This window comes from Sapajus apella, unplaced genomic scaffold, assembly GCF_009761245.1.
Source record: "Sapajus apella isolate SASKATOON/1434 unplaced genomic scaffold, GSC_monkey_1.0 scaffold36, whole genome shotgun sequence".
NCBI lineage: Eukaryota > Metazoa > Chordata > Mammalia > Primates > Cebidae > Sapajus > Sapajus apella.
The window spans coordinates 26,423,446-26,449,256 of NW_022436976.1; the positions used below are offsets into that span (position 1 = coordinate 26,423,446).

The 25,811-nt window shown below is 41.0% G+C and overlaps 1 protein-coding gene across 14 annotated transcripts in view; it reads right to left on the bottom strand.

Annotated features, from left to right (window-relative positions):
• Window positions 1-25,811, bottom strand: part of FGGY (FGGY carbohydrate kinase domain containing) — a 429,508-nt gene that overhangs the window by 204,460 nt on the left and 199,237 nt on the right. For 13 of the 14 annotated variants that reach the window (XM_032297123.1, XM_032297121.1, XM_032297117.1 and 10 more), the window contains one exon: window positions 18,202-18,330. The exons of the other annotated variant lie outside the window; for it this stretch is intronic. In XM_032297123.1, the coding sequence (XP_032153014.1) occupies window positions 18,202-18,330 (129 nt within the window). The remainder of the gene's footprint in view (window positions 1-18,201; window positions 18,331-25,811) is intronic. 14 annotated transcript variants of the gene reach the window in all.

Below are 25,811 nucleotides of genomic sequence, written 5' to 3' on the forward strand. Positions count from 1 at the left end.
CCTCTTTCAGGAAATCACTTTGCCTTTTCCCCCAACTAGTGCATAAGAAATTATATAAAGCCCTGCTTATAATGAATCTCTGGCTTAAGATCACCTTTAATAGCTTGCCAATGGCTCCAGGGAGAGAAAGGAAGCACAAACTTCAAAATGGTACTCAGAGGGGACAGACTCCTAATCTATCTCCACCTGTTTGATCATTATATCCTCTTCTTCCAGGAATCCCTTAGAAATATCATAGGTTTCAGCCAAACTGAAATGCTTACTATTCCATGACCTCATATCAGTGCCTTCACTTATGTTATGCTCTCCTTCCAGAATACTCTATGTTTCATTGCTGCCAGTGGAGAATACACTGATTATCCCAGATTCTTTCAAAGGCTATCCCTTCCCACTTCCCTGAAGGATCATGATAGCTAACCTCAGGGGGTTCTCATTGCCAGTTGTGTGACCTTGAACAAGCTGCTAGAGCAATGTGAAGATTATACATATACACTCTCCAGCATATTTCTATTATGAAGGTCCCTCAATAAATATTAGTATTTTTGTCTTTTCTTTGCCTGTTTTAACTGAAATTGATTTCTCCCTTTTTAAAATTCCTACAGAACTCAATCCATTTGTCTCTATTTCTTTGTATCACTGTATTTGCCACAGTAACTAGTCTAGTGCTTAGCACGTTAAGCAAATCCATTTGTTCATGCATGTATTCATTCATGCACCTATTCATTCATTTACTGAGCTAAGAGCTACAGACACGAAGATAACCAGATTCCACTGCTCATAGTCTAAGTGGGGGAGACAGCTATATAATCTGTTAGGTGTTTAAATGTTATTGTCTATGTGTCACATTTAATGATAGATATGCATAAGGGAAATAAATTATTAGACCATATGCATTGAATGAGCTATAATGATACACCATAGTAAAGCAGATAGTATATGAATTCCTTTGAAGAGTCACATTGCTGGGCATATTTAATATAGTTCACAAAATCCAATTGCATGGGTTTTTCTTTACAACTTTCAGCTGTGAGAGGCCATAATCCAGAAGGCATATAAAGTTTTCATTCATATTATTGATACTGGTAGGAGACTCCTGTCTCAGGGTTTCATAGTGATGAGTCACAAGGCTGATACACATTTAATTCTCGAGGCTAAATTCAGCCCAGGGACCTGTAACAATATAGATCGACAGCCTGACACATTCTCTTTCAACAAAATAGAAGAGACTTAGCTTTCCCTGGAGTTCAGCATTTGATTAAAAGATGCTCCATGTCTTCTGGTTTTAGAACATTAAAAGAAAATCATCTATAACTAACTTTAATGCTGGCTTGGGTGAAGCTATATAATGGTAAGAGAGAGAGAGCTGGGGCCAGGCAGACCAAGGTTCTCTCTGTTCAACCACACTAGCCACCTGAGTCTAAGTGAGTCTTCTTCCTCACTTTAAATGGGGGGTTGAGAATGTGCACAGTCATAAAAGTTGTTGTCCATATTAAGTGGCATCTAGGTAAAAAGGTACTATCCAACTCATAGGAAGTGTAACACATTGGAAAAACTCTTTATTGCTCTGCTTTTGAAACACAAAAATAAAAATGCAGTCTTTCATTTAGCTTGGATTCAACTTTGTTCTTTCTAGATTATGTACAGACAATTTTTGATAGTAACCAACATGGCTTTAGTCTGCCCCTCTTGCTATCTTTCAAGGTACCACTGGTGAAATTAATCAGGCTCATGTGTGGACTGGATAGAGTGCAGATATTTAGGCCGCAGTTAAAGCCACTGATCAGAACGAATTGTGGTGCTGGTGGGGACATAGTCATCTGCATTTTAACTAGTTCCATGAGTGACTATGCACATGCAAGTTTGAAAACTGCTAGAAGAAGTAATAAGATTGGAAATCAGATTATAAAAAAACCTATAAGTCATTCTAAGTTTAAATTGAAATGCTCTTTTTATTTGGTTATCTGTATTATAAATTCAATTTATTACGGATGATTGGAAGTAATCAAAATAACCTATTTTCTCATATTGCCCCTTCATATATTTTCCATTCTCTGTCTCCAGTAAACAGTAATTTCTAACTAAAACAGGACAAAGGGAAGTCATGTGGGGTAATTTGTCATCACCACCAACAAAATAAAGATGGGAACATTTACAAGTATGGGAACAGAAATCCTACAGGCTCTAAAAGAACACTGACCAGCCCAGACTGCAGTGAATATGAGCAAACTTTGTAGATTTACTGTTTGGATTTGAAGACGGGAGAAGAGACAATGGAGTAAAGAGAAAGGGGCAGAGGTAAAATTCCTCTCACAAAAGACACTGGCAGAAACAGGAGTGGGTACGAGACCGTGAAATCAGCACTGCCCACCCTCAGGCCTGGCAGATGAGAAACAGTGATCGTGAAATACTGAAGGTAGAGATCCAGGAATACAGTTTCCTGTCCAACCATGACTCTGCAGGGTAAGTGCAGTTGCAAAGATAAAGTGCTAGGCACTAGCAGGGAGTGAATAATTTCAGAATCCTCCCCAGAGCCTGGCAAAATAAATATCTGCTTAATTTCACTTAAGTAAGCTTTTGCACTAAGCTTAAAATGAGATGGTATCTTTTTTTACTGCTTTAATGGAAAATCATCCATTAGTATTAAGAATTGTAACTACACTAACAAAGCACTTGCTTGATAATGTAGAACATTCCACATATTTTTCACATCAAAATCAGTGCTAAGAAAGCTATTTGAATAGATAGGTTTGCTCCAAATTAATTTTAGCATCCAATCTCTTTGGCTTGGAATTTAAGGCCTTTTACATTCAAACTTCCAACCAGGAGTAGCTAACACTTGTTGAGTGGTCACAATGTGGCAGGAGAAGGCATCTATACAATAACCATATGAGGCACTATTCCCATTCCCATCTTCAGAAGGGAAATATGAGGTACACAGCAGGTAAGCACTTCACTAGTAAGCGGCAAAACAGGGATTTGAATCCAGGCAGCCTGATTCCAGTCAGAGTGTGTGACACAGGCTCCATCTTCCCGGTTGCCTCTCACTCCTCCTCTCCTACATTCGAATGGCAAGTCGGCCACACCAAATTGCTCCTTGATTATGAAGGGCATTTTCACATCTCTGGGCCTCTGCCCATTCTACTCCTGCTTCTTAAAAGGCTTATCCAAGTTTTCACCCCCTAGGAGTTTTCACCTCCTAACTCGTCCTGGCAGAGCTGGCCAATCCATTCCCTATACTCTTGTAACACTTTTCTCACCACCTGGAAAAGCAGTATGCAAGCTGTATTAGGATTTTTCTGAATACAGATCTTCTTTTACCAGATCTCCCTTTTCCAGGACCAGCTGCTGAGTTCTCTAGAGAAGGAACTGGGTCATCTTCATCCTGGTATCCAAAGTGCCCAGCACATGTTTGAGGCAAAGTATGTGCTCAATATATATTTGCTGATTGAAAAAAAATCCCTGCCTTGCTTTTTATACAATGAAGTATTTCGTCTCTTCATTAAGGTATATTTCCTCAAATGTCCCATTCTAGAGTGAACTTTCGTGACCTGTGTATACCAGCAGCACCTCCAAGAACTTTCCATCACTTTAATCAGGACTATTCATAACACTCAGCAGTACCCTATGCAGACACATGCATGCATATCCACTTACATATACACAAATACCCATATATGGACACATGCATATACACACATGAACATTAGAATATACACACATACACATAAACAGACACATTACATATACACATACACATCAGACACACACATAAATGTACCCATAAACAGACATACACATGGGGCATGCAAACATGTGCATGCACAATATATACACACCCACACACATGCACAGACACATGCATGAATGCATAAGCACATACAAATACATACAGATACACACATGTAATACATATACATGTAAAATACCATGTCCATGCATAAACACATGCATATGAAGACACATAAATATGCACACATATATACAGAGACACACAGTTATGCACACATACCATACACATATGTATACTTACATATACATATAAATTTATATGTTTAAATGGGAGTTGATGAACTTCCCCAGTAGGACAGAAGTTCTATGAGAGAAGGAACTTGGCTTTGTTTACCACTATATCTAACATGCCTATAACAATGCCTGATACACAGAAGAAAGGCGTCTTCTATTTGTAAATGAAGAAATAAACCTTTGCTTTTCTCTTGCCCACTGCTACTATTCATAATGTAAGTCTACTGCAATCACATTAATCATAGCTAAACACACACACAGTATAGCCAGACATTATTCAAAGTGCTCTACAGATACTACAGTATACTATAGTAATAAAGCTCATTTGTTACTATGTAACAGGTATTATTATTCCCATTTCTCAGATGGGGAAACTGAGGCATGAAATATTGTCATGGGATCCCCGGGGTGTCGCTTGGCCAGCCAGAAACCTCTGTGGCCAGTGGCATCTTCTGCCTGAGTGTTGCTCGCACCTGCTAGGCTCATTCCACCTACTCAGCCCAGCAGGCTGGGCTCAGATCATGCCACCAGCCCACATCTCACACCTGCTGAGTGTGGGCCTAGCAGGAGCAGTAAAGGCTGTGTGGGTGAGCAAGTGCAGAGTCTGTCCACTGCACACAACCAAGCATGCCAGCTGCTATGGTGAGGCAGGCAGCTACAGGCACTGGAACAGGTGCTAGCTCCATGTGAAGCTGCAGCTGTATCCAATGTACTGCATGTGGCTTCTGCTGGGGGCACTCACATCTGGATGAGGGAAACGTGGGCATCTGGTGGCTTAGAGATGCCATGAACCTCAGAGCCTTGAAGATAGTGTCACAGACCTGGCTTGGAGAGCCCCTAGGTCTGGGCTCCCTGAAGGGCTATAGCTCTTCTTTCCTTCTCATTGCCCACAAAGTAACGAGCAGGCTGGAGGGATGTGTTTCAGTCCTGTTTATATTACAGCTCTTTCAGTCTTGCCATTCAGTGAGTCTCAAGTTCTTCAGGAGACCCAAAGTGGGTAGCTCCTTTCTGCAGGCAGGTAGTCTAGATAAGTGTCCGGCTCTCAGCAGAGAGATGACCTGATGTGGGTAGCTCCTTTCCACAGGCAGGTCATCCCAATAGGTGGAGAAACTCAAAGTGGATAGCTCCTTCCTGCAGCTGGTAGTCCTGAGTCTGTCCAAATCTGGCTGAATCCAGGGATTTTTATGGGAGGAAATGAGTACTGATTGGTCCATGAGTGGGTGGCCATGGGCAGACCCAGAAAAAGCACCATAAGTTCTCACTCTGGGCCACAGGCTCCACGGAACTGGCAGTCCAGCCCCCAGGCTTCAGATGGTCCCTGGCCGGATGGTAGGGTTTCATCCAGGACCCATCCCTTTCTGCCCAGGAACCTGTCTACTTCCTGCCATCAACAACCTGACACCCCATGCACCCAGGCTGTTCCTACTGAGGCACCTGCAGACCTGTGCCAAGTCACCCTCAGCCCTCACCTTGGCCTCCCTGCCATGCTTGTTGGCACCCAAAGTCCAGAGGGCCCAAGGAGGTAGGGGGTGGCATGTCAGCATCAAGTCAAGGGCATGCACATCTTGCCGGCTTGTGACAGCCACTACTTTGCCTCACTCCAGAGCAGGCACCAGGAATGGGAGAGGTCAGGGAGTAGGAGCAGGCATTTCCAAGCCTGGGAGCACGGGGCTCCCATTCCACCAACTTGTTAGGGGGCAAGGCTCCCGCCTGTTCTGACCCCAGCCAGCTCTGTAGAGCACACTCCTCCACTGCAGACAGCGTCTTCCCAGTGGCTGCTCCAGACAGGCCACTGCTGCCATTTAAACTACCAAGGGTAGTTTAAAAATGGCAAGTCAGATGACTTCCAAGGGCAAAGAGACAGCTGGTGAAACGAGTAACGTGTTTGTAAGTATCTTACTGTGTCTACCTCAAGCTCTTTAATTTTTACCATCTTCAGAGAGCCAAATTCTTATATCAAAGTCATAGTACAAAGCACAGATAGAAATTGAAGGTATGGAAAGGTGGGCTGGGGACGCTGCTGTTGAATGATGTAACTGGAGACTAGTGTGGTTTTTCTATATTCAAAGAAATTTCCCTTCTTAGTTTCCCCAGGTATCTATACCAGCTACAGAGTGTACTGAGGCAATCCTCAAGATAGCCATATGGAAAATTTCAAAAATTACTTCTTTGCTCTTCACAATGACTGATATGAATGCACAGTTAAGAGAAAACAGAAAACAAGGAAACGAATCAGGCCTGTGGATAGATAATAAGGAAGAAGCCAGCAGTTTAGATGCGAGGCTGCCGCCTTGGGGCAGTAACTAGAGATGTGTATTTTCCCACCATCAGCTGCTGATGTGCAAGACCCAAAGTAAACATCAGTGCTTAGAAACAGTATATGGATGTGAAGCACTGTGTGTTGAGTTTTTGTGCCATGAAAAACAGTGGACCTGATCCTACTCTTGCAGTCAGTGACGCAAGTGCAATCTTAGACCCTGGGCCCCCAAACACATACTTTTCCAGCAGTCTCTACCTTTTGAACTTGGAGTGGGAAGTTCTCCTAACAGGTGCTTGGCAGTGTAAGAATCTGTGGCTGGATTACTCTTTCCTTTTTGTTTTTGTTCCCAAGTTCAGCAAAGGAAAACATCAGCTCATTTTCTCAGTCATATACTAATACAGGAGAGAATAAGTAAAACCTCTGTTTAAAAATGGCCCCAGAATACCAGATATGGTTCTGGTGTAGATGAGATGATCAGAGGTTGTTTAAAATGAGAGGCTCTGGGCTCAGAATAAGACACCTTGCTCCATTTATTAGGTAGTACTTGTTCCATTGTTCGATACAAGGGTTCACCAAAGCTGATGTGAAGGCAGGGGCACACAAATAAGGGTGTGAGTCTTGGATCCAACCTTTCCTCATCCTATAACCTTAAGCAAATCCCTTCAACTCCTTGAGGGTCAGTTTTCTCAATCATTCATGAGAGGTAAAAATACCTTCCCTGTTCCAAGGGTAGTTTAAAAATGGCAAGTCACTACAAAAAGATTAAGATTAATCTTTGAGATTGAGGTTGTCAGCATTAATTAATAAATTTAGTATACACAATTAACATCGACCTTACTATTGTTGATCTCTTCACCACATAGGCCCAATAGCTATGCATCCCATTCCTACCCTGATCTAATAACCTCGGCCTTATTCTCCATGATTGATGGAACTCAGATGCTTGTGCTGCTTTAAATATCCTTTATTAAAGTCACTTCTTCACCCTGGGCCTCAACTTTCTCATCCATAAAATAGAACTACAAACATCCAGACAAATATTAAATAGAAGCTCTATCTTCTACTACAGATATAAATATGCACTGGTGTAAGTATGGGCTAACATAAGTAAAGGCACAGACATACCTAGGCACACATAGATTCACTTGCCAGGGTAAACAGGGGAAAACTCATAGGCTCTGCAGTCAGTGGGTCCTGGAACCCAACTTTATAGTTCATTAAAATGTAACCTTTGGCAAGTTCTTAAACCTTGATTTCTTTGTATGGTAAAGGCCAAAAATAATGGTAGCTCACAGTGTGGTTGTGAACTGACAATAGTGAATAGTCAAATACCTAGCAAAACATTTGGCACAGCATAGGTATTCAACAAATGGTAGGAGAAATAAAAATAACTGCTTTGAGCTCTTTGGAAGCAACTCAAATAGCAGGTGTTTTTATTATTTCCAGCTCTAGGGTAGATTCTTTGGAGCTTATTGTAGATTGTGACAACACAACAAAGAGATTTACTCAAGTGTGGCTTAGAAAAACTAATTTACCTATTTAATGACCACCAGTGAAACTAGCTATAGCCATTAAATGGGACATAAGGTATAAAATGGAATCAGAAATCAAGAGTCATTCCTTTTCCTAATCTGGAGACAGTGTAGCACAATGGGGCAGGGACCCTGGCTGATGAACTAGGTCACTCAGATTCTAAATTCGACTCTGACAGTAATTTGCTAGGGTAACTTTGGATGGCTCACCGTTGTCTAGGCCTCAGTTCTCTCATCTTCAAATTGAATAATTTGGTATAGAAAATCTTTGAGCAGCCTTTTAGTTCTAAAACCTATGATTACTCATTATCCAAACAGGAGTGTGTGTATTAAACTCAAAATGTTACGGTTTCATGGCAGGTTCACAGCCATATATACTAATGTGTGGCACAAGATTTAAAAATTGGGGACACATGGGGAGCTGGCAATAGCCCCAGGGCCTGGATTCCTCTCAGTTTTCTTCCACAGAGTCAAAGTCTGGTCTCTCAGCTAAGGCCAGCCTTCTGCAGTCCTGAGAATCACAGTGCCCCAAGAAAGCCTTGGAGCCTGGGAGCAAGAAACTCAAAGTTATCCTTCCCCCACGTATGCTGTTTGCCTCTCCACCACGTGAGCTGTTGCCACAGTTCATGCAACTGTCGAGGTCTCAGGCAGTGGTGGTTCACATTAAACCAAACTTCAACTTAAAATAATAAACTTGCAATCTCATTAATATGTTCCTCCTCTCCCCTCTGTGATTCACATTCAGGAACTCCTGGAGTTGTCCTTGTTCTATCTGCTCAGGGACTGGCACGGTTTTCTCCTTCCAGATTCCACAGCATAACTTTATCTGCATTTCTAATCCCTCCACCCCCAATTTCTTGCAGACCGTCTGCCTCTTTGGATCCATATTCTCTCTCGTTTTGGATAAGCTCCCTCCTGCCCCCAGCTTTTGGCCAGCGCCTGGCCTGGCTCCTGCGTAGCATGGTTCTGCTCTGGTCTGATCTGCCTACTTGGCAGAAACACATCACTACTGCTTCTGACCCCTGTGTCCTCAGTGCCAGCTCATCCCTCAAGGCTGTCTCCTCTGGGTACCAGGTGACATTTTCCACACTTAAGACAAGATTCCAGGACCCACCCCAGGTATCCTCAGCAGGGTAGGGTCCAGGATTCTGTATTTTCTTAAAGTCTCCCTCACCTAGATTTACCAATTCCTATTTTTGATTTTTCAAAACCATCTCATAATTATTATCTTAATTACTAATCATAGTAATTAAGTAATTACACTGATTTACTGAAGACTGGCTACCTGGGTTTTCTGCTGGATAATGGGCATACAAAGGTGAACATAATTTGGTGAAAAACCTGAAATGGTTGTAATGTATTTCACAGATACAGTATAGAGAGTGACTGATGTTTTTCTGAGAGTGGATTAAATTTGGAGACGTTTCCACAAAGTAACATTTAGACTGAGTGCTGATGGATGAGTAGCAAAGGAAAGGAGGTGGAATGTGCGTGATATGCCGAAAGAAGGCCAAGCCGTTGCGTGTGGCTTGACTCTGAAACAGTGGGGTGGAAACCATCCTGTCCTCCCAACTCCTCAGGCTTCACTTCTATTATTTTCTTAATCTTATAACTACTTTTACTGAAGAGTCAATTTCACCAAATATATTTCAACAAATACTAAAGTATCAGCAAAACCCTTACCATGGGCTGCTTTTTGGCTTCTTCAGAAATAAGATGAATTGATGAAGGGAAATAATATCACTGGAGGTGTTCCAGGATAGCACAGGGTTTTTTAGCTTCAGGGCTACTGATATTTGAGGCTGGATAATTCTTTGTAGCAGGGGGTTGGCCTGGACATTGTAAGGTGTTTGGCAGCATCCCTGGCCTCTACGCACCACATGCCAGTGCCATTTCCCTTCCCCCAGATGCAATTAACAAAACCATCCCCAGACATTGCCAAATGTCCCCTGAGGGGTAAAATCACCCCTGGTTGAGAACCACTGGCCTAGGGAAATGAAATATGAACCGTGAAGGCAGACTCAAGTTCAAGTCTTGCTATGAGATTAGTTATGTGATTGTAGAAACAAAAGAACTTTAACAAATTTACAAGAAAGAAACAACCCCTTCAAAAAGTGGGCAAAGGGTATGAACAGACGCCTCTCAAAAGAAGACATTTATGCAGCCAACAAACATATGAAAAAAAGCTCATCATCACTGGTCATTAGAGAAATGCAAATCAAAACCATATTGAGATACTATCTCACGCCAGTTAGAATGGAAATCATTAAAAAAAAAAAAAAGGAGACAACAGATGCTGGAGAGATGTGGAGAAACAGGAATACTTTTACACTGATGGTGGGAGTGTAAATTAGTTCAACCATTGTGGAAGACACTGCAGTAATTCCTCAAGGATCTAGAGTAGAAATACCATTTGACCCAGCAATCTCATTACTCATATATACTCAAAGGATTATAAATCATTCCCCTATAAAGACACATGCACACATATATTTATTGTGGTACTGTTTACAATAGCAAAGACTTGGAACCAACCTAAATGCTTACCAATGATAGACTGGCTAAAGAAAACGTGACATATATACACCATGGAATACTATGCCGCCATAAAAAAGAATGAGTTCATGTCCATTGCGGATATGAATGAAGTTGGAAACCATCATTCTCAGCAAACCAACACAAGAACAGAAAACCAAACACTGCATGTTATCACTCATAAGTGGGTGTTGAACAATGAGAACATATGGGCACACGGAAGGGAACATCACACACTGGGGCCTGTCGGGGGTAGGGGGCTAGGGGAGGGATAGCAGGGAGGTGGGGGGGAGGCTAGAAGAGGGATGTGGCATGTCAGGGGGTGGGGGGCTAGGGGAGGGATAGCATTAGGAGAAATACCTAACATAGATGACAGAGTGATGGATGCAGCAAACCACCATGGCACGTGTATACCTATGTAACAAATCTGCACATTCTGTACATGAACCCCAGAACTTAAAGTACAATAATAATAATAAATAAACATTATTCTTTCTGCCTTCAATTCCCTTATGTGCAGAATGGGGAAATAACCTCTACCTTGTAGGCTTATTGTGAGGAGCAAGAGATAAAGTATAAGCAGTATCAGGTAGGGTACTTGGCACATACGAGGTCTGTAAGATATGGTCATCATTTCTTATCAGTCATTACCAGTCAGAGTGATGGTTCTACTTGTTCTAATTAATGATGTTATTATTATTTTATATTACAAATGAAGCCTAACTGAAGTTTAAAAGTCACAAAAAGAAATAAAGTCCACTTTACCAGGAAGCAATAACAGATAAAGAAATTTCATAATTAATTACTGGACATCACTCCCTCCAGGAATCCTTTAATAATTTTTAAGTCTCAATTTTAGGCCAATTTGACGTTTTTCCAAAGCCTTCTATACATGGCACAAATAATTGTAATTGTTTATTTACTTTTCTTTACTAGACTACAAATTCCCAGAAGTCTACTTCTCTCTCATAGTCACTGTCTAACCCCATCAACTAGTAAAGTGAGTCGTCTATAAATATTATTGAAGACCTTCCTTTTTCAAAATTTGTTACTTGCTCACATTTTAAGGGTCAAATTAAAGAACAGAATAGATCACGTTTACATAGATAGGCCATTCTTTATAACACAGTGATAAGTGTGCACAGAGCATGGGCCTAAGTCATGCATCTCTAACTGTGCAGCTTTCAGAATGTTAGGTAGTCTCGTAAGCCTCAACTGTCTCGCCTGACAAATGGAACAAAATAACAGTATGAATAAAGTTGCTTTAAGAACTAAGTGTAAGTTGACAAATACCTATTCTTAAGTCTATAATACACTGAGGCTCAGCTGTTTGCTGTGTAAAATTAGGGTATACATCCCTGTCCTAGCTTCATTATAAAGCTGCTATGAGGAGCAAATTCTATAATGAACACAGATGTGTTTTGTATTAGTCCATTCTTGCATTGCTATAACAGAATACCTGAAACTGGGTAATTTATTTAAAAAAAAGGGAGTTTTAATTGGCTCAAGGTTCTGCAGGCTGTATAGAAAGCGTGATGGTATCTGCTTGGCTTCTGGGGAGACCTCAATAAATTTACAATCACGGCAGAAGGTGATGGGGAAGCAGGCAGTTCACATGGCCAGGGGGGCAGCAAAAGAAAGAGCAGGGTGGTGCAACACACTATTAAACAACCAGATCTGAAGGGAACTCATGCACTGTCATGAGAACAGCACCCAGGGGATGATGCTGAACAATTCATGAGAAATCCGCCCCCATAACACAATCACCTCCCACCAGGGCCCCCCCCCAACACTGGGGATTACAATTCGCATGAGACTCAGAACCAAACTATATCATGCTTCATTAATCAAAAGTATATAAATGCAAGGGATTATTGCTAATAAGTATATTTCTTTGTCCATCATGCTACATTTTAGTATATATACCCTACTTATAAATAAATGCTCCCCACAAATCACGTTATCTAAAGTTGCAGCCTACCTACCCTGTCTTCTGGAACACTCGTGACAGTGAGACGAGTATTGGTATGTTTTATTGCTTACTGGAACAAACTATGTGTTGTTCTAGGGCAAGAACCAAAGGCCCTTTTTGCAAGCCTGGCTCAATAAACTCTTCCATTAAAAAAGAAAAGAAATTCAAAATCCTCATTTTGGCTTGACTCTGCAACTCAAATGAGCAGTTTAAACCAATTCAACATCTGGCCCAGATGAGCAATTTAAGCCATTTCAACACCTGGCAAAGAATCCAATATTGGTAATCAAACAGTTGTGCTAAACCAAGGAACAAAGCTCGCTCTTGGCCAGAACTTGGTAATGTGATGAGGGCAAAAAGGAGACAGATTTCCAGACATCTAGGAGAAACCAAACTTTTGCTCCTGCAGAAATGAGCCAAATATAACTATTGCATAGAGACAATTGCCTTTGAATGAGAGCTTTCTCTCTCTCAGTTGTAATATTCATCCCTCAAGGAGGGAATCCCATTCATTCAGTCACTCACTCATTCACTAAATATGCACGTGTTAAGGGTCTTCCATATGCAAAGCACTCCGCAGGCTGCTGTAGTGGGAGGATGAAACAACAGGTGCCCAAAGAGTTTATAAATTAGTAGGTGAGACAATGTGGCACACACAAACCTGCAAGTGCAAGACACAGTGAGTAGGAGGAAAGAGGGAGGGCTTAAGTCAACTTGGGAAGTCAGGGAAGGTTTCCCAGAGAACAGGATTCAAGATTTGATGGATAATGAGGAGTTTGTCTGACAGATAAGAGCAACTGAGAGAAGGGCCTGAGACATAAATCAGGTTGCTATCGCCTTTCAGGACAGTTGGGGTGCTGGAGCCAAGAACAGACCTGGAACAAAGTTAACATTATTTTTATAAGCTAGAAAAATATCAGCAGCAGGAGTCCTGGCCAGAACCACCCCCACGAAGTGCAAACAAAGCTACTCCTATCTTCTGGCTGTCTGCTGGAGAACTTACTAACCAGCACCTTAAGAACAAAATGTTCTTTTATCATCGATTTTTATTCCCACAAAGTCCTTCCTCCTCTTTTTCCAGAACTGGAAAAACCATGGGTTGAGTTTTGCTTGCTTCTTTGATCTTATTCTCCCTTCCCAGGCCTCCCATGGGAGTGAAAGTCTGGGGGTATGTCTCCAAAGCAGAGTGCTGACCCCTCATACTAATCAGAATGTGGGTCTAAAGCAGGCCATGCCGGGTCAGCATTTGAAGTGAATACAGTTGTCAAGGTTTGTTGGTGAGAGGCCAGCATGGCATACAATTACGAATCCAAAGTTGGGTCTGTACTTGACATTCAGAAATCTCTTCGTACAGAGTTCATTTAGCCAGTTCTTGAGGCCATTTCTGACCTCAACCTATACAGAATCACAAAGTAGTGAATCCAGCATCCTGTTGTCTCTAACTCTCTCTCACTGCATAAGAGGAAACAAAAGTTCTGAGAAGCACTATATTTGTAGGCAGAAACACAATTTAAATCCAGAACTTGAGATTCCACGTTGAATGCCCTTATCATAGCATCACAAAATGTTTCAGGGATTAGCTGTCCCAAATCTAATCTGTTAAGCTACAAACATGCAGGTAGGGGAGAACAATGAAAATTTTCCCTCCAAAACGAGTGGACTTTGCCTGATTTGTTCACTGCTGATAATTCCCAGTGCCTAGATCAATAACTGACAGGTTACATTCACTCAATATATGTCTTTAGTTAATATATAGTTGGACCTATGGCAACCCTTTCAAGATTTTCAGGCCTCTTTTCTCCTCCACATCCTAATCGGGGTATAGGAAGGGGAGAAGTGAGAAGAAACATTTGCTCCCAGGCCTCCTATCCTTTTTAAGATATCCTAGTCTTAGACTGGCTGCAAGGTAAAGGAAGAGTAAAAGAAGAAGCATAAGAAGGCATAATAAGGATAAAACATGGTCAACGTTTATTAGGTAAGTCTGTACTATCCCATCATAGTGGAGTATCACCTTCCTGTGCCCTTCCCAGACACTGCTGGCATCTAAGTTCAGGCCTTAAAGAATCCAAGGTTCTTATTTTATCTTTCCATTAAAAAAAAAAACAAAACTATCTTTCCATTAAAAAAATATGGGGGAAACTTACTAACTTTTTGTTTTAGTCCATTTTTATGTTGCTATAAAGACATACCAAGACTGGAGAAGACAAGGAGGTTTAATTTGACTAACAGTTCCACATAGCTGAGAGGTCTCATAATCATGGTAGAGGGCAAAAGGCAGGTCTTACATGGTGGGAACAGGAGAGAATGAGGAAGAAGCAAAAGCAGAAATCCATGATAAACTCATCAGATCTCATGAGACTTAGTATCATAACATCATAGGAAAGACCAGCCCCCATGATTCAATTACCTCCCCCTAGGTCCCTCCCACAGCATGTGGGAATTCTAGGAGATACAATTCAGTTGAGATTTGAATGGGGACACAGCCAAACCATATCATTTTGCCTTTGCCACCTCCAAATCTCATGTCCTCACATTTCAAAATCAATCATGCCTTCCCAACTGTCCCCCAGTCTTACTCATTTCAGAATTAACCTAAAAGTCCATAGTCCAAAGTCTCATCTGAGACAAGGCAAGTCCCTTCCGCCTATGAGCCTGTAAAATCAAAAACAAGGCCAGGCGTGGTGGTTCACACCTGTAAACCCAGACCTTTGGGAGGTGGAGTTCAAGATCATGGGGTCAAGAGTGCGAGACCAGGCTGGCCAACATGTTAAAACCCTGTCTCTACTAAAAACTCAAAAAAAATTAGCCGGGTGTGATGGCAGACACCTGTAATCCCAGCTACTTGGGAAGCTGAGGCAAGGAGAATGGCCTGAACCAGGGAAGTGGAAGTTGCAGTGAGCTGAGTTCACTCCACTGCACTCCAGCCCAGGCAACGGTAGGAGACTTCACCTCAGGAAAAAACAAAAACAAAAACAAAAACAAAAACTAGAAACAAGCAAGTTACTTCCTAGTTACAATGGGGTACAGGTATTAGGTAAATACAACCATTCCAAAAGGGAGAAACTGGCCAAAACAAAGGGGTTGCAGGGCCCATGCAAGTCTGAAATCCAGCAAGACAGTCAAATTTTAAAGCTCCAAAGTGATCTCCTTTGACTTCATGTCTCATATCCAGGTCACATTGATGCAAGAGGTGGGTTCTCATGGTCTTGGACAGCTCTGTCCCTGTGACTTTGCATGGTACAGTCACACTCCCAGCTGCTTTCCCAACAGTCCTCCAAAGTTTTAACTCAATCCAGATAATTCTGGATTGAGAATTAAAAATTGAAAAGTCCACAGTCCAAAGTCTCACCAGAGACAAGGAAAGTCCCTTCTGCCCATGAACCTGTTACCTAGTCCCAAAGTTGCTTCTACATTTTCAGGTATCTTTTCAGCAATGCCCCAGTCTACTGGTACCAATTTACTGTATTAGTCTGTTTTTATGATGTTGATACAGACATACCTGAGACTAGGAAGAAAAGGAGGTTTAATTTGACTTACAGTTCCACATGGCTGGGGAGGTCTCACAATCATGGCAAAGGGCAAAAGGTACTTTTTACATGGTGGCAGCAAGACAGCATGAGGAAGAAGCAAAAGTGGAAATCCCTGATAAGCCCATCAGACCTCATGAGACTTATTCACTATCATGAGAAGAGCATGGGAATGACCAGCCCCCATTATTCAGTTACCTCCCTCTGGGTCCCTCCCATAACACGTGGGAATTCTGGGAGATACAATTCAGTTGATATTTGAATGGGGACACAGCCAAACCCGATCACTTACAGGGATTTGCATTTTACAGGGAGCAAAATGTTTAAGCCACAGCTTCTAAGGGTAAAACTTCTGCTAATGAGTATCTCTGTTTAGGAAAAAGATGAGGGTCATTTGGCAGTCTCCCCTCCTGGAGGGCATAGTGAGTCCTGGGCAGAAGTGAGAAGGTGTGTTTTGGCACGTCCCTGAGGGAAGTCTGAGAAACGAACAAGGAAACTGTAGAGCCTGTGGCTCTTCAAGCAGCAGTCCTCTTTCTTTCAGCATATGCTGAACCCAGCCAAGTGCTTGTCGCCCAGGTAGGGGTGGATGATTGATACTGTTACCCCAGGGATAATTCTAAAAGCATGATAGGGAAAATTATAATGGCCTCACACATGATCTGGAATGTCAGGATTCCTAGGGGACAGAAACATTCCATGTTTGTCTAGACCTCAAGTTCTCTCTATGCTTGTATATAAAAACCAAAACCTTAACATTCCAATCAAAAGCACATAGTGCTCACAATGAAAAGTATTTGGACAGAAACAATATTGCCTGTAATCAGAAATATATTACATACCATTCAACCAATCTATATATGAGTTGTTTACTAATTCTTAGGCACTGTTTTAGATCCTGAGGACATAGAGAGGAACAGAACAGACATGTTCATAGACTGATGAGGGCTATCCTGCTCTGAAAGTCCATGTAGTATGTAGAACAAGGAACCATTTAATAAATCTGTTGCATAAGAAAACAGATTAATCTACACTCTACTGTTTAAAGCCATCTCAACTAATTCTTGCCTTAATGTGACTGTTCATTTAATAAACTTAAAAGCCCCTATAGGAACCAGACACAGGGCTTGGCATGAAGGATACAGGATGAATAACATGATGTTCCTGTTCTTAAGGAGTTCACAGTCTGGTGCAAATGATTAACAGATATATTAGAAATTACAACACAATATGATCATTTCTTCAAATAGTTTGCTGAAAGAAGCATAATTTAGAGAATTTCTAAACACACCTGAGTGTTTCATGGAAGGCTATGCAGAGCAGAAAGCATCTGATATAGGTCTTGTATTTAGAGGAGGAGTTAGCCAGCTGGAGAAGTGGAGGACCAATTATTCTGGGCAGAGAACATGTGTGCCAAGTCACAGAGGTGTAAATGTATGGGTAGAGTAGGGGCAGGGTTGATGCAAGTGTCTGAAAGTGTACGTGCATAAAATGGAAACAGCTCAACAAAGCAGTGCCTTCCATTACCATGTGAAATGCACTGATGTTTTCCACCTTGTTCTATTCAATTCTGTTCCATTCAATTGTGCATATTCAGTGGTCATGTCCTGCTAAATTGTTAGAATGAAAGGCTAGGAAAAAAATTATATGACTGTAGTTGAGGTGAGAGACACTGACAGCTAGAACAACTTCCCCTGCAAAAAACACACAAAAGCTTCAATAAGGATGAAGAAGACAACAGTCATCAATCTTTACTGTAATTAATTGTTTCCCTGTCTGTTTTCCCATTAAAATCTGGGGAAGAGACCTTGGTTTTATTTTAAGTTCACTGTCTCCTAGCACTATGCCTGGACATGGTAAGTGTTCAACGGGTATTTCATGAATGAACAAATGAATACATGAATGACAGGCTTGATTTTATGTATAAGATAAAATCAAGACTATAACCAAGGAACTGGATAAAGGACATAAGCCAAATGTATTATTAAAATAAATCTATGAGACTTATAAGGATTTTGGAGTACCATTAGAAAAAAACAGTACAGGTAACTATGGCAAGAAATTAACATACCTTTTTCAAATTTTCAGTAAACAAAAGAACTACGCAGAAATTTATTCAAATAATTTTTTTCTATTGTCATGTATAAAGAAATTAATAAAATTATAAATTCTATCATAATGAAAAGTTCTATAATTCTATCCAAATGCCTAACTGTAAAAAGGCTTTTCATTATTATATCCTGAAACTCCAAAGTCCCTGACCTTTGCTTTAAAAACAGAAAAGGAGTGTCTTCGGTTCTAGGGAATATTCCATTTGAATTCGGTTTTGGCTGTAGGCAATGAATAAGAGATTACCTAGTCCTCCTGCATGGGCATCAATGAGTGAGGCTGCGACCGCAATCCCGGGGAGAAGGCCAAGGTCTCTTGCTGCCTCTGGTGTGAGCCCATTTCCAAGAGAAGCTCCAGGAGGTAGCACTTGGTTTCCTGGGTAGACATAAGAAAAAACAAACACCATCAGTTTGAAAAACACAAAAGCACTCATAGGCTTTTGGTAGGAGAAACTCTTTGCTCCCTTCTCCCTCCTCTGCATTTTCTCACTTTTGCAAAGATAAAAACCATGCAGTCATCAAGAGTCCCTCTGCTCATCCAGTGACTTTGGTGTATGTGCTTGGTACCTATGGGTCATGCTCTGGGTGCTTGACAAATAGGGAGCTCTAAAGCATCATTCAAACCAAAGATTCCAAAAGTAGGAAATTTCAAAAGGAATATAAACACAGCAGCCTCTTAAATATAAGATTCAAATGCTCAAACCTTTCCAAATGGGCTTCCTAACACAGCAGATCCGCTAGCCTACTTAAACACACATGAACACACATGCTCACATATCCTTACACCCTCTCTAATGAATGTATATTCCTAAGTCGAGAAAACTTATAATTGTAGTTGCTTCCTGGCAGAAAATAAGGGGAAAGTGGTGAGGTGTATTTTGTACCAACAAATAATTTGTAAAAAAAAATTTTTCTCAGCTGGAAAAGGCAGTCCAGTCTAAACCTTTGCAAATGTTCCAAGGCTGCCACTTGCACAACCATATAATATAATGTGAATTATGTTCTTTGGAGTTGTGTAATGCTGTGACCCTGAATTTTCAAGTGACCTTGAATTCTTGTAATCAGTCAGGTCTTCAGTTAAGAATTTATTGATTGTCTTGCTTTGTGTGGGTGCTGTGGGGCTGTAAAAAGTAGTCCTTGCCTCCAACCTAGTTAGGAAGGCAAGATAAGGACACAGAGACAGAGAACCACGTAAGACAGAATAAAATGAAATGATCCATCTGCTCCTAGGTGTTAAACAGAGCCTGAGCACTCTCTCATCCCCCAAGGAATTCTATAGTATTTCTGCACTGCAGGGAGGTGCTAAGAGTTGACCCATAGGGATAATAAGATCCCTTTGAGCCCCAAGATTCTAGGACTCTGAGTGCATGATCAGCAATTTTTGCATGCTAAGATACCACTTGTTAATTGTTTCATGGAGCTCAACAGCAGGGCAGAGGTGCTCCAGGACCTCTTGGGGTAGAGGTGAGGGTGGAGGGTGGAAGAGGAGTCACAGGGTGAACAGCTCAACCACCCTCCTCTAAATGGAACCAAAAAACCTCTCGACACCATTTTTTTAGCCATTTTAAGTAAAGAGCTTCTATGTATAATTGAATATGAAAACAAGTTTAGCTAGGAAGGGGAAGACTGAAACCTCTGCAGTGAGGTTTTCTAGAACTTTGTTGTCCAATATGGCAGCCACTAGTCACATGTGGACTGAGCACCTGAAGTATGGCTACAATAACTCAGGGACTAAATCCTTCATTTTATTTAGCTTTAACTTCCATTTAAAAACTGAAAATTCAGTTACTGAAAATTTTTTAAGTATGTTTGGAACAACTTGGGTATGAAAATCTACTTTTTCTATATTAATTTAAGAAATCTAAATCAGATACTTCCAACAAAAATCTAGTGTCTGAACTGAGAGGTGGTAAGTGGAAATTACACACCAGATGTCAAAGATCTTATCTGGAAAAACGAATGTAAAATATCTCAATAATTTGTATATTAATTGTATATTAAAATGATAGTTTGAATATATTAATTAAGAGATATTAAAAATTAATGTCACTTTTTTACTTTAGCATGACTATTGAAAAATTTAAAATTATATATGTGGCTCATATTATATTTCTATTGGACAATGATGGTCTGGAGGATAAGGCTAAGATGCCCAAAGGATGGGGCAGAGAGCAGGAAAATCTTAGTCTGTTTTGAATGCCAAAGTAGCAGAAAACTGGAAAAGAGGAGTGCCCTTGGTTTTGAATAATACAGTGCTGGACAGTATCTTAATTATGTCACTATGTCTAGTATCTAACACAGGAGAGACAGCACTCCAATTTGCTGAGCACTTCCATGCTAGGGACTGCACTAAGAACACAGTATGTATTTTCTCATTTCATTTTCATATTAACCCTCTGTGAAGAGTACAGTAGTACTCCTACTACCCCCATTTCATAGACAGATGGGAAAATTGTGGTTTATAGGGGAAAAGTAAACTCCCCGTAACAGCTTAAGAGCTGAAGATGAGCCATGGGTTCTACTCTGACACCCAAAATTCTCTTATTCATTACATTACCTTTTGGAGTAAATGTTGTTTAAAAATACATTCCAAATGAATGAACGGATCAAAAGAAGTATTTTTAGAACAAGCATTATGTATGTTTTTTTTTTTAAAAAAAAAAAAAAAAAGGAGCACCAGTTTGAAATCTTGCCTACTAAATTGAAACTTTTTTAAAAAGTTTTCATAGGGCTTCATCCCCAATCTCCACAAACCTAAAAGGTGTCATTTTTATAAAAAAGGTTCCAGACAGGATTAGCAGGGTGGGGCGCTCTTCCAAGTTTTCTCTATAGTAATTTAGGAAGAAACCTCAGCTGGTAAAGGAGCTTAATTTGATTCCATGTCCTCTAGGCTTGGAACATGAGGCTGCAGACCACTGTGAGGCAGAGAGAGCCCTGGGCATGCAGGAAGGAGAGCTGGGGTCTAATCATAGCTTGTGGAGCGACAGGGAGCTTCATCAGTAGAGGATGCATCTTGAGCAAGGACAAGAAAAAAGGGAGAAAGGGCCCCTATGTGAACTATCAAAAGGGCTGGGTAAATTGGAACATAAGCTGGGGTGTGAATTGGTAGGGGTTGGGTGTTGAAGGACACAGGAGGCTGAGGAGGCTGATAGGGGCAGTGGGTTCAGGGCCCTGTAATCCATATTAAAGTGCTTGAACTTAATCATGAAGCCCACTATAAACCACTGAAGGAGGTTTAAGCCGGGAGGAAGGGGATTAGACCTTTTTTTTTTTTTTTTAAGCACTCTCTGGCAATATTATAGTAGAGGATAGACTGGAGTTAGGGAAAACAGCTGTGAAGATATTTCAGTAATCAAAGAAAGAGAGAGAAAACAAGGATCTTCACTGAGGTACTGGTAATGGAGATGTAGAAACAGAGGCAGACAGGAGACATTCCACAGAGCAAGAAATAACAGGTCACAGTGGTTGCTCGGATATAGGAAGAGACACTGAGATATCATGGCCCAGACTCCCCCTTAAGGATGGAGTAAAGTTAGCAGACAGCTGCCAGCTCCTCTACTGCCTGCTTTGGTTGCAGAGAGCCGCCTTCCTGAGGTGATGCCCCTTCCAGGACAGCCAGCACCTGGTGACTTAGCAAAGCAGGGGCAGAAGGGCTCTGATGAACACCACTCACTCCAGACACTGCTGGGTTCACCAAGGTGCCACAGGAATGCACCTCAGTTCAGCTCTTTTCTCTCTACCTGGTCCTTCTCTCTCTTCCTTCCTTTCACAGCTGACCATCCCTAATACACACCTATACCCTCAAATTTGTCTCAGCCTTTGCTTCTGGAAAACCCAACCTACAGCAATGAACCAGCCTTCTCCTCAATCCAGTGGTCTAGGGATGAAAATAAATACATGCAAAGACAAACATCCCATCTTTCATTTGGAACTACAGCCTTCAGGAATAGGCTATTTGGACTCCAAACAGGAGGGAGCTTTGTTTATCTAGAGACCAAAAGAGACGAAAGAAGATGATAGAAATAGGTGAGAATCCCTGAGAAATAACTCCTTCAAAATCACATTCGAAGTTTATCAGCCAGAGGTACACCGAGGGCACTAGAGCTGTGTCAGAGCAAACGTTAGTGCCTCCTGACAACTTTTCCCAAAATAATCCTTGTTTGACTTTTCTTTCACCATAAAATTAAATTATTCACAGCATGACTTTTCCCAGAGTTAATCAAGACTTCACTGCCCAAGTATTTGCACTTCCTTCTAGGCTTCATTCAACCATTCATTCATGCATTTTAACAAACATTTCAGTAACAATAGTACTAATGATGGCCTGCACCGATTTCCATCTACCATGTGCCAAGCTCTAGGTGCTGAGGTCTCATATTGTGGGTTGGGACAAAGATGATGAAAACATAAGACTCTTTAGGACCATGTAGAAAAATGCTAGAAAGGTGAAATGTGTACATGGTGTTCCCAGAGAACTGAGGAGGGTCCAGTTAGGGTGGCCAGTAGAGTGAATACAGTCTTCAAGGTGAAGATGACATTTCAAGCCTGTTGTGAAAAGGCAAGTGAGGGACTGCTGGTTTCAGCTCTGGGGAAAAGGATGACAGCAAAGCAAAAAGTGAGATCACTGTAGGGAGCCCTGAGGAGCATGGTGTGTTTAAGGCAATCAGTATGTAGCAAACAGGACACCAGGGAGGAACAGAGATTTGGAGCAGATGGGACAAGAGAGGCAGCAGAGGGCTTCAGGCATGGCCAGGCAATAAGGAATTGCCCACGGGGGCACGGCTGTGAGCGCTCATATTGGGTTAAGATAAACACACAGTGTAAAGAAAGGCTTGGAAAATAATTATCTTTAAAACAGTCAAGCCAAGTGAAAAATTCAGGCTGCAAAATATTACGTAGTATATGACTTCCTTTTGTTACATTAAGTTTAACTTAAAGCTGTCTCTTTGTAATTTCAGCCTAAAGGTTTCTTCATACATAGTGACTGTAACCTAACTGGATTTGTAAACACACCGTAACCTACTCTTGTAACTAGAAGCCAAGTCTCAGCCAATCACAGAAGACATACTTCAACCACCCACAGGCAGCCAACTGTTCAAAGTCTGTTCAAATAAGGCCAACACAGAGCTGTACTCAATCCAGCTGCTTCTGTACTTCACTTCCATTTTCTGTGCCTCACTTTCTTTTTTCTGTCCATAATTTCTCTTCAACCATGTGGCACAGCAAAAGTCACTCTGAACCTATTCTGGTTGGGGATCTGCCCAATTCATGAATCATTCTTTGCTCAGTTAAACTATGTTAAATTTAATTTGCCTAAAGGTTTTATCTTAACAGTTTCAAGAACAACAACAATGAAAGTAGATGAACTATTTGTAAAAATAAGTTCTTGGGGGAAAAATATAGGAAATAGGTTTTCTCTGCATAGACGCAGTATGAGTAATTTTCTTCTTTCTTCTTCCTCTTCTTCTTTTTTTTTTTTTTTTTTTGCTTATTACTAATCTATAACTTCTAATTGGTCTATATTTCTTGTGCAATTTTTTTTTTGAGACAGTCTCACTCTGTTGCCCAGGCTAGAGTGCAGTGGCACAATCTCAGCTCACCACAACCTCTGCATTCTGGGTTCAAGTGATTCTCATGCCTTGCCTTCCCGAGTAGCTGGGACTATAGGCACATGCCACCACACCTAGCTAATTTTTGGATTTTTAGGAGAGACAGGGTTTTGCCATGTTGGCCAGGCTGGTCTTGAACTCCTGACCTCAAGTGATCTACCCACCTTGGCCTCCCAAAATGCTGGGATTATAGGCATAAGCTACCATGTCCAGCCTCTTGTATAATATTTTAAAAGATGATTTCTCCCCTTAAATCTGGTCAGAATCCCACCTTGCCATTAAAATAAATGAACTCGAATTAAGGCATAAATGTGGAACTCCAAGATAAATTCAGAGAAAATGGCAAGATGCAGAATAGCATTCTGAGTATGATCATGTGATTTTTTTGTTTTTTTTAAAGAAAAGGTTACAAAAATATAAGCACATAAACTTCCAGAAAAATCCTAGAATTTTATCACAGCATGTACTATGATCCAGTGTAGGGTACTCTTCTCTACTGTTTGTGTTTCTTTTATCCCGTGACCTTGCATGTCTTTTGTGATCAAAACAAACTAGCTTAAGTTGAAACAAAAACAAAATAAAAGAGAGTACTGGGCACTTTTTGCAAACCCTCCTCCACAGTCTGAAGGCAGGAAAGAGACCCAAGAGCAGCTCACCTATTTTCTTGATCTGACTGCCTCTGTCTCAGTGTACAGACCTTCACCTGGGTATGTAAAAACATGATTGCTCTGAGGGCTCTTAGGCTCAAGTTTGCTGAATTCCCATTTGGATGGGCAGATTCAGTCTGAGTGGTCAAAAGCTCGAATCTACAATTATCTGGTGGTTGCCGTCCCTCTTCACAGGCAAGGGCTCCTATTACACCAAATCTTCCCTACCAGTTTTTCAATTATCTATGACTAATGAGCACTTTGGGAACAGTTTCAGACACACACATAATCCTCTTTCCTGATGTCAGCAGCAGAAATTAATGACTATGTGGATTGCTGAGAGACAGAAAATGCATTATAATGGTCAACAGAACTGTTATCCTCTACAGGAAGGGGTAAGTGGGGGTGGGGTGTTGAATTAACTGGAAAGTTCAGTGTTCTTTTGTCTTCCTACATATAGTGAAATGAATCCCAGGGAGAGACTTGGCTCCAGGCACATGGAAATGTCAGAAAGAGCTTTGGGCATGGGTGGCCTGTGACCCTGGTTCCTCTGTGCTTGGCACTAGGGGACCAGCCCCAGCTCAGTTTTGCCAAAGTCAAAAGGCCAATCAGATTGGCTGGGAGAGTAGTAAGTAGCATTCTGCCTTACCAGCAGAGAGGGTCCTGGAGTCATTTCAGACTGAACCTACAATTTGGCTTAGGGGTGGGCAAACAAAACTTTATGATAGCCTCATCAATGTTTACTGAGATACAGAAATGTTTATTGAGTGCCTGATATATGCCAGGCACTGTCCTAATGCTAAAAATGCATTAAGGAACAAGATAGACAAGGTCTCTACCCTCAAGTAGCTTACTTTCTGGTAGACACTATGCCCATCCAATACCTCTTCTGATTCCATCTTGTAAGCGCCTATGCGATCTGGACTGAGTTTTACATAATGTTATATACCTGACCCTATAGTCTGGCCTAAAATAGGTGTTTAATAAAGACACCACGTATTTTTAATCCAACTTAAAAATTACATCCCTTATTTTGTGTTTCGTGTTTTCCCTATTTATACCTCGACCTCTCTTTCCCACTTGACAGAGAATAGTTCAAATTATTGTATCTCTGTATTCATTTCCCCTCGGCACAACGTCCAGCAGTGTCTAGAACATAAGTTCTTAGCAATGTTCATTTAGCTGAACTTAGCTGTTGTTTTTTTTTTTTTTTAAGAAAAGATATTAGATAAAAATCAATCAATTTAGACAAAAACATTAAACACACACTGACACAGGAAGCTGAATATCAGTTGGAAGAGTAAAGAGTATTATTGTATTAACACTTGATCTTGAATGCTACTGAGACAAGAAATCCGTTTTCTAACATATCCCACCAGCAATACATTTTCATGTCTCTATCTTATTACAATGGAGTGTGTCAAGGCTGTTTAGGGAAAAACTCTGAAACCAAGTTTTTCCTGTGCTCTTACACCACAGCAATCATCCACATAGAAGCTGACTTCTATAACTAAATGTGACTAGTTAAGTCTCATATTTAAGGACTATGAGACTTAACTAAGAATCGTGGGCAAAAACCTACATATATACATGATATATAT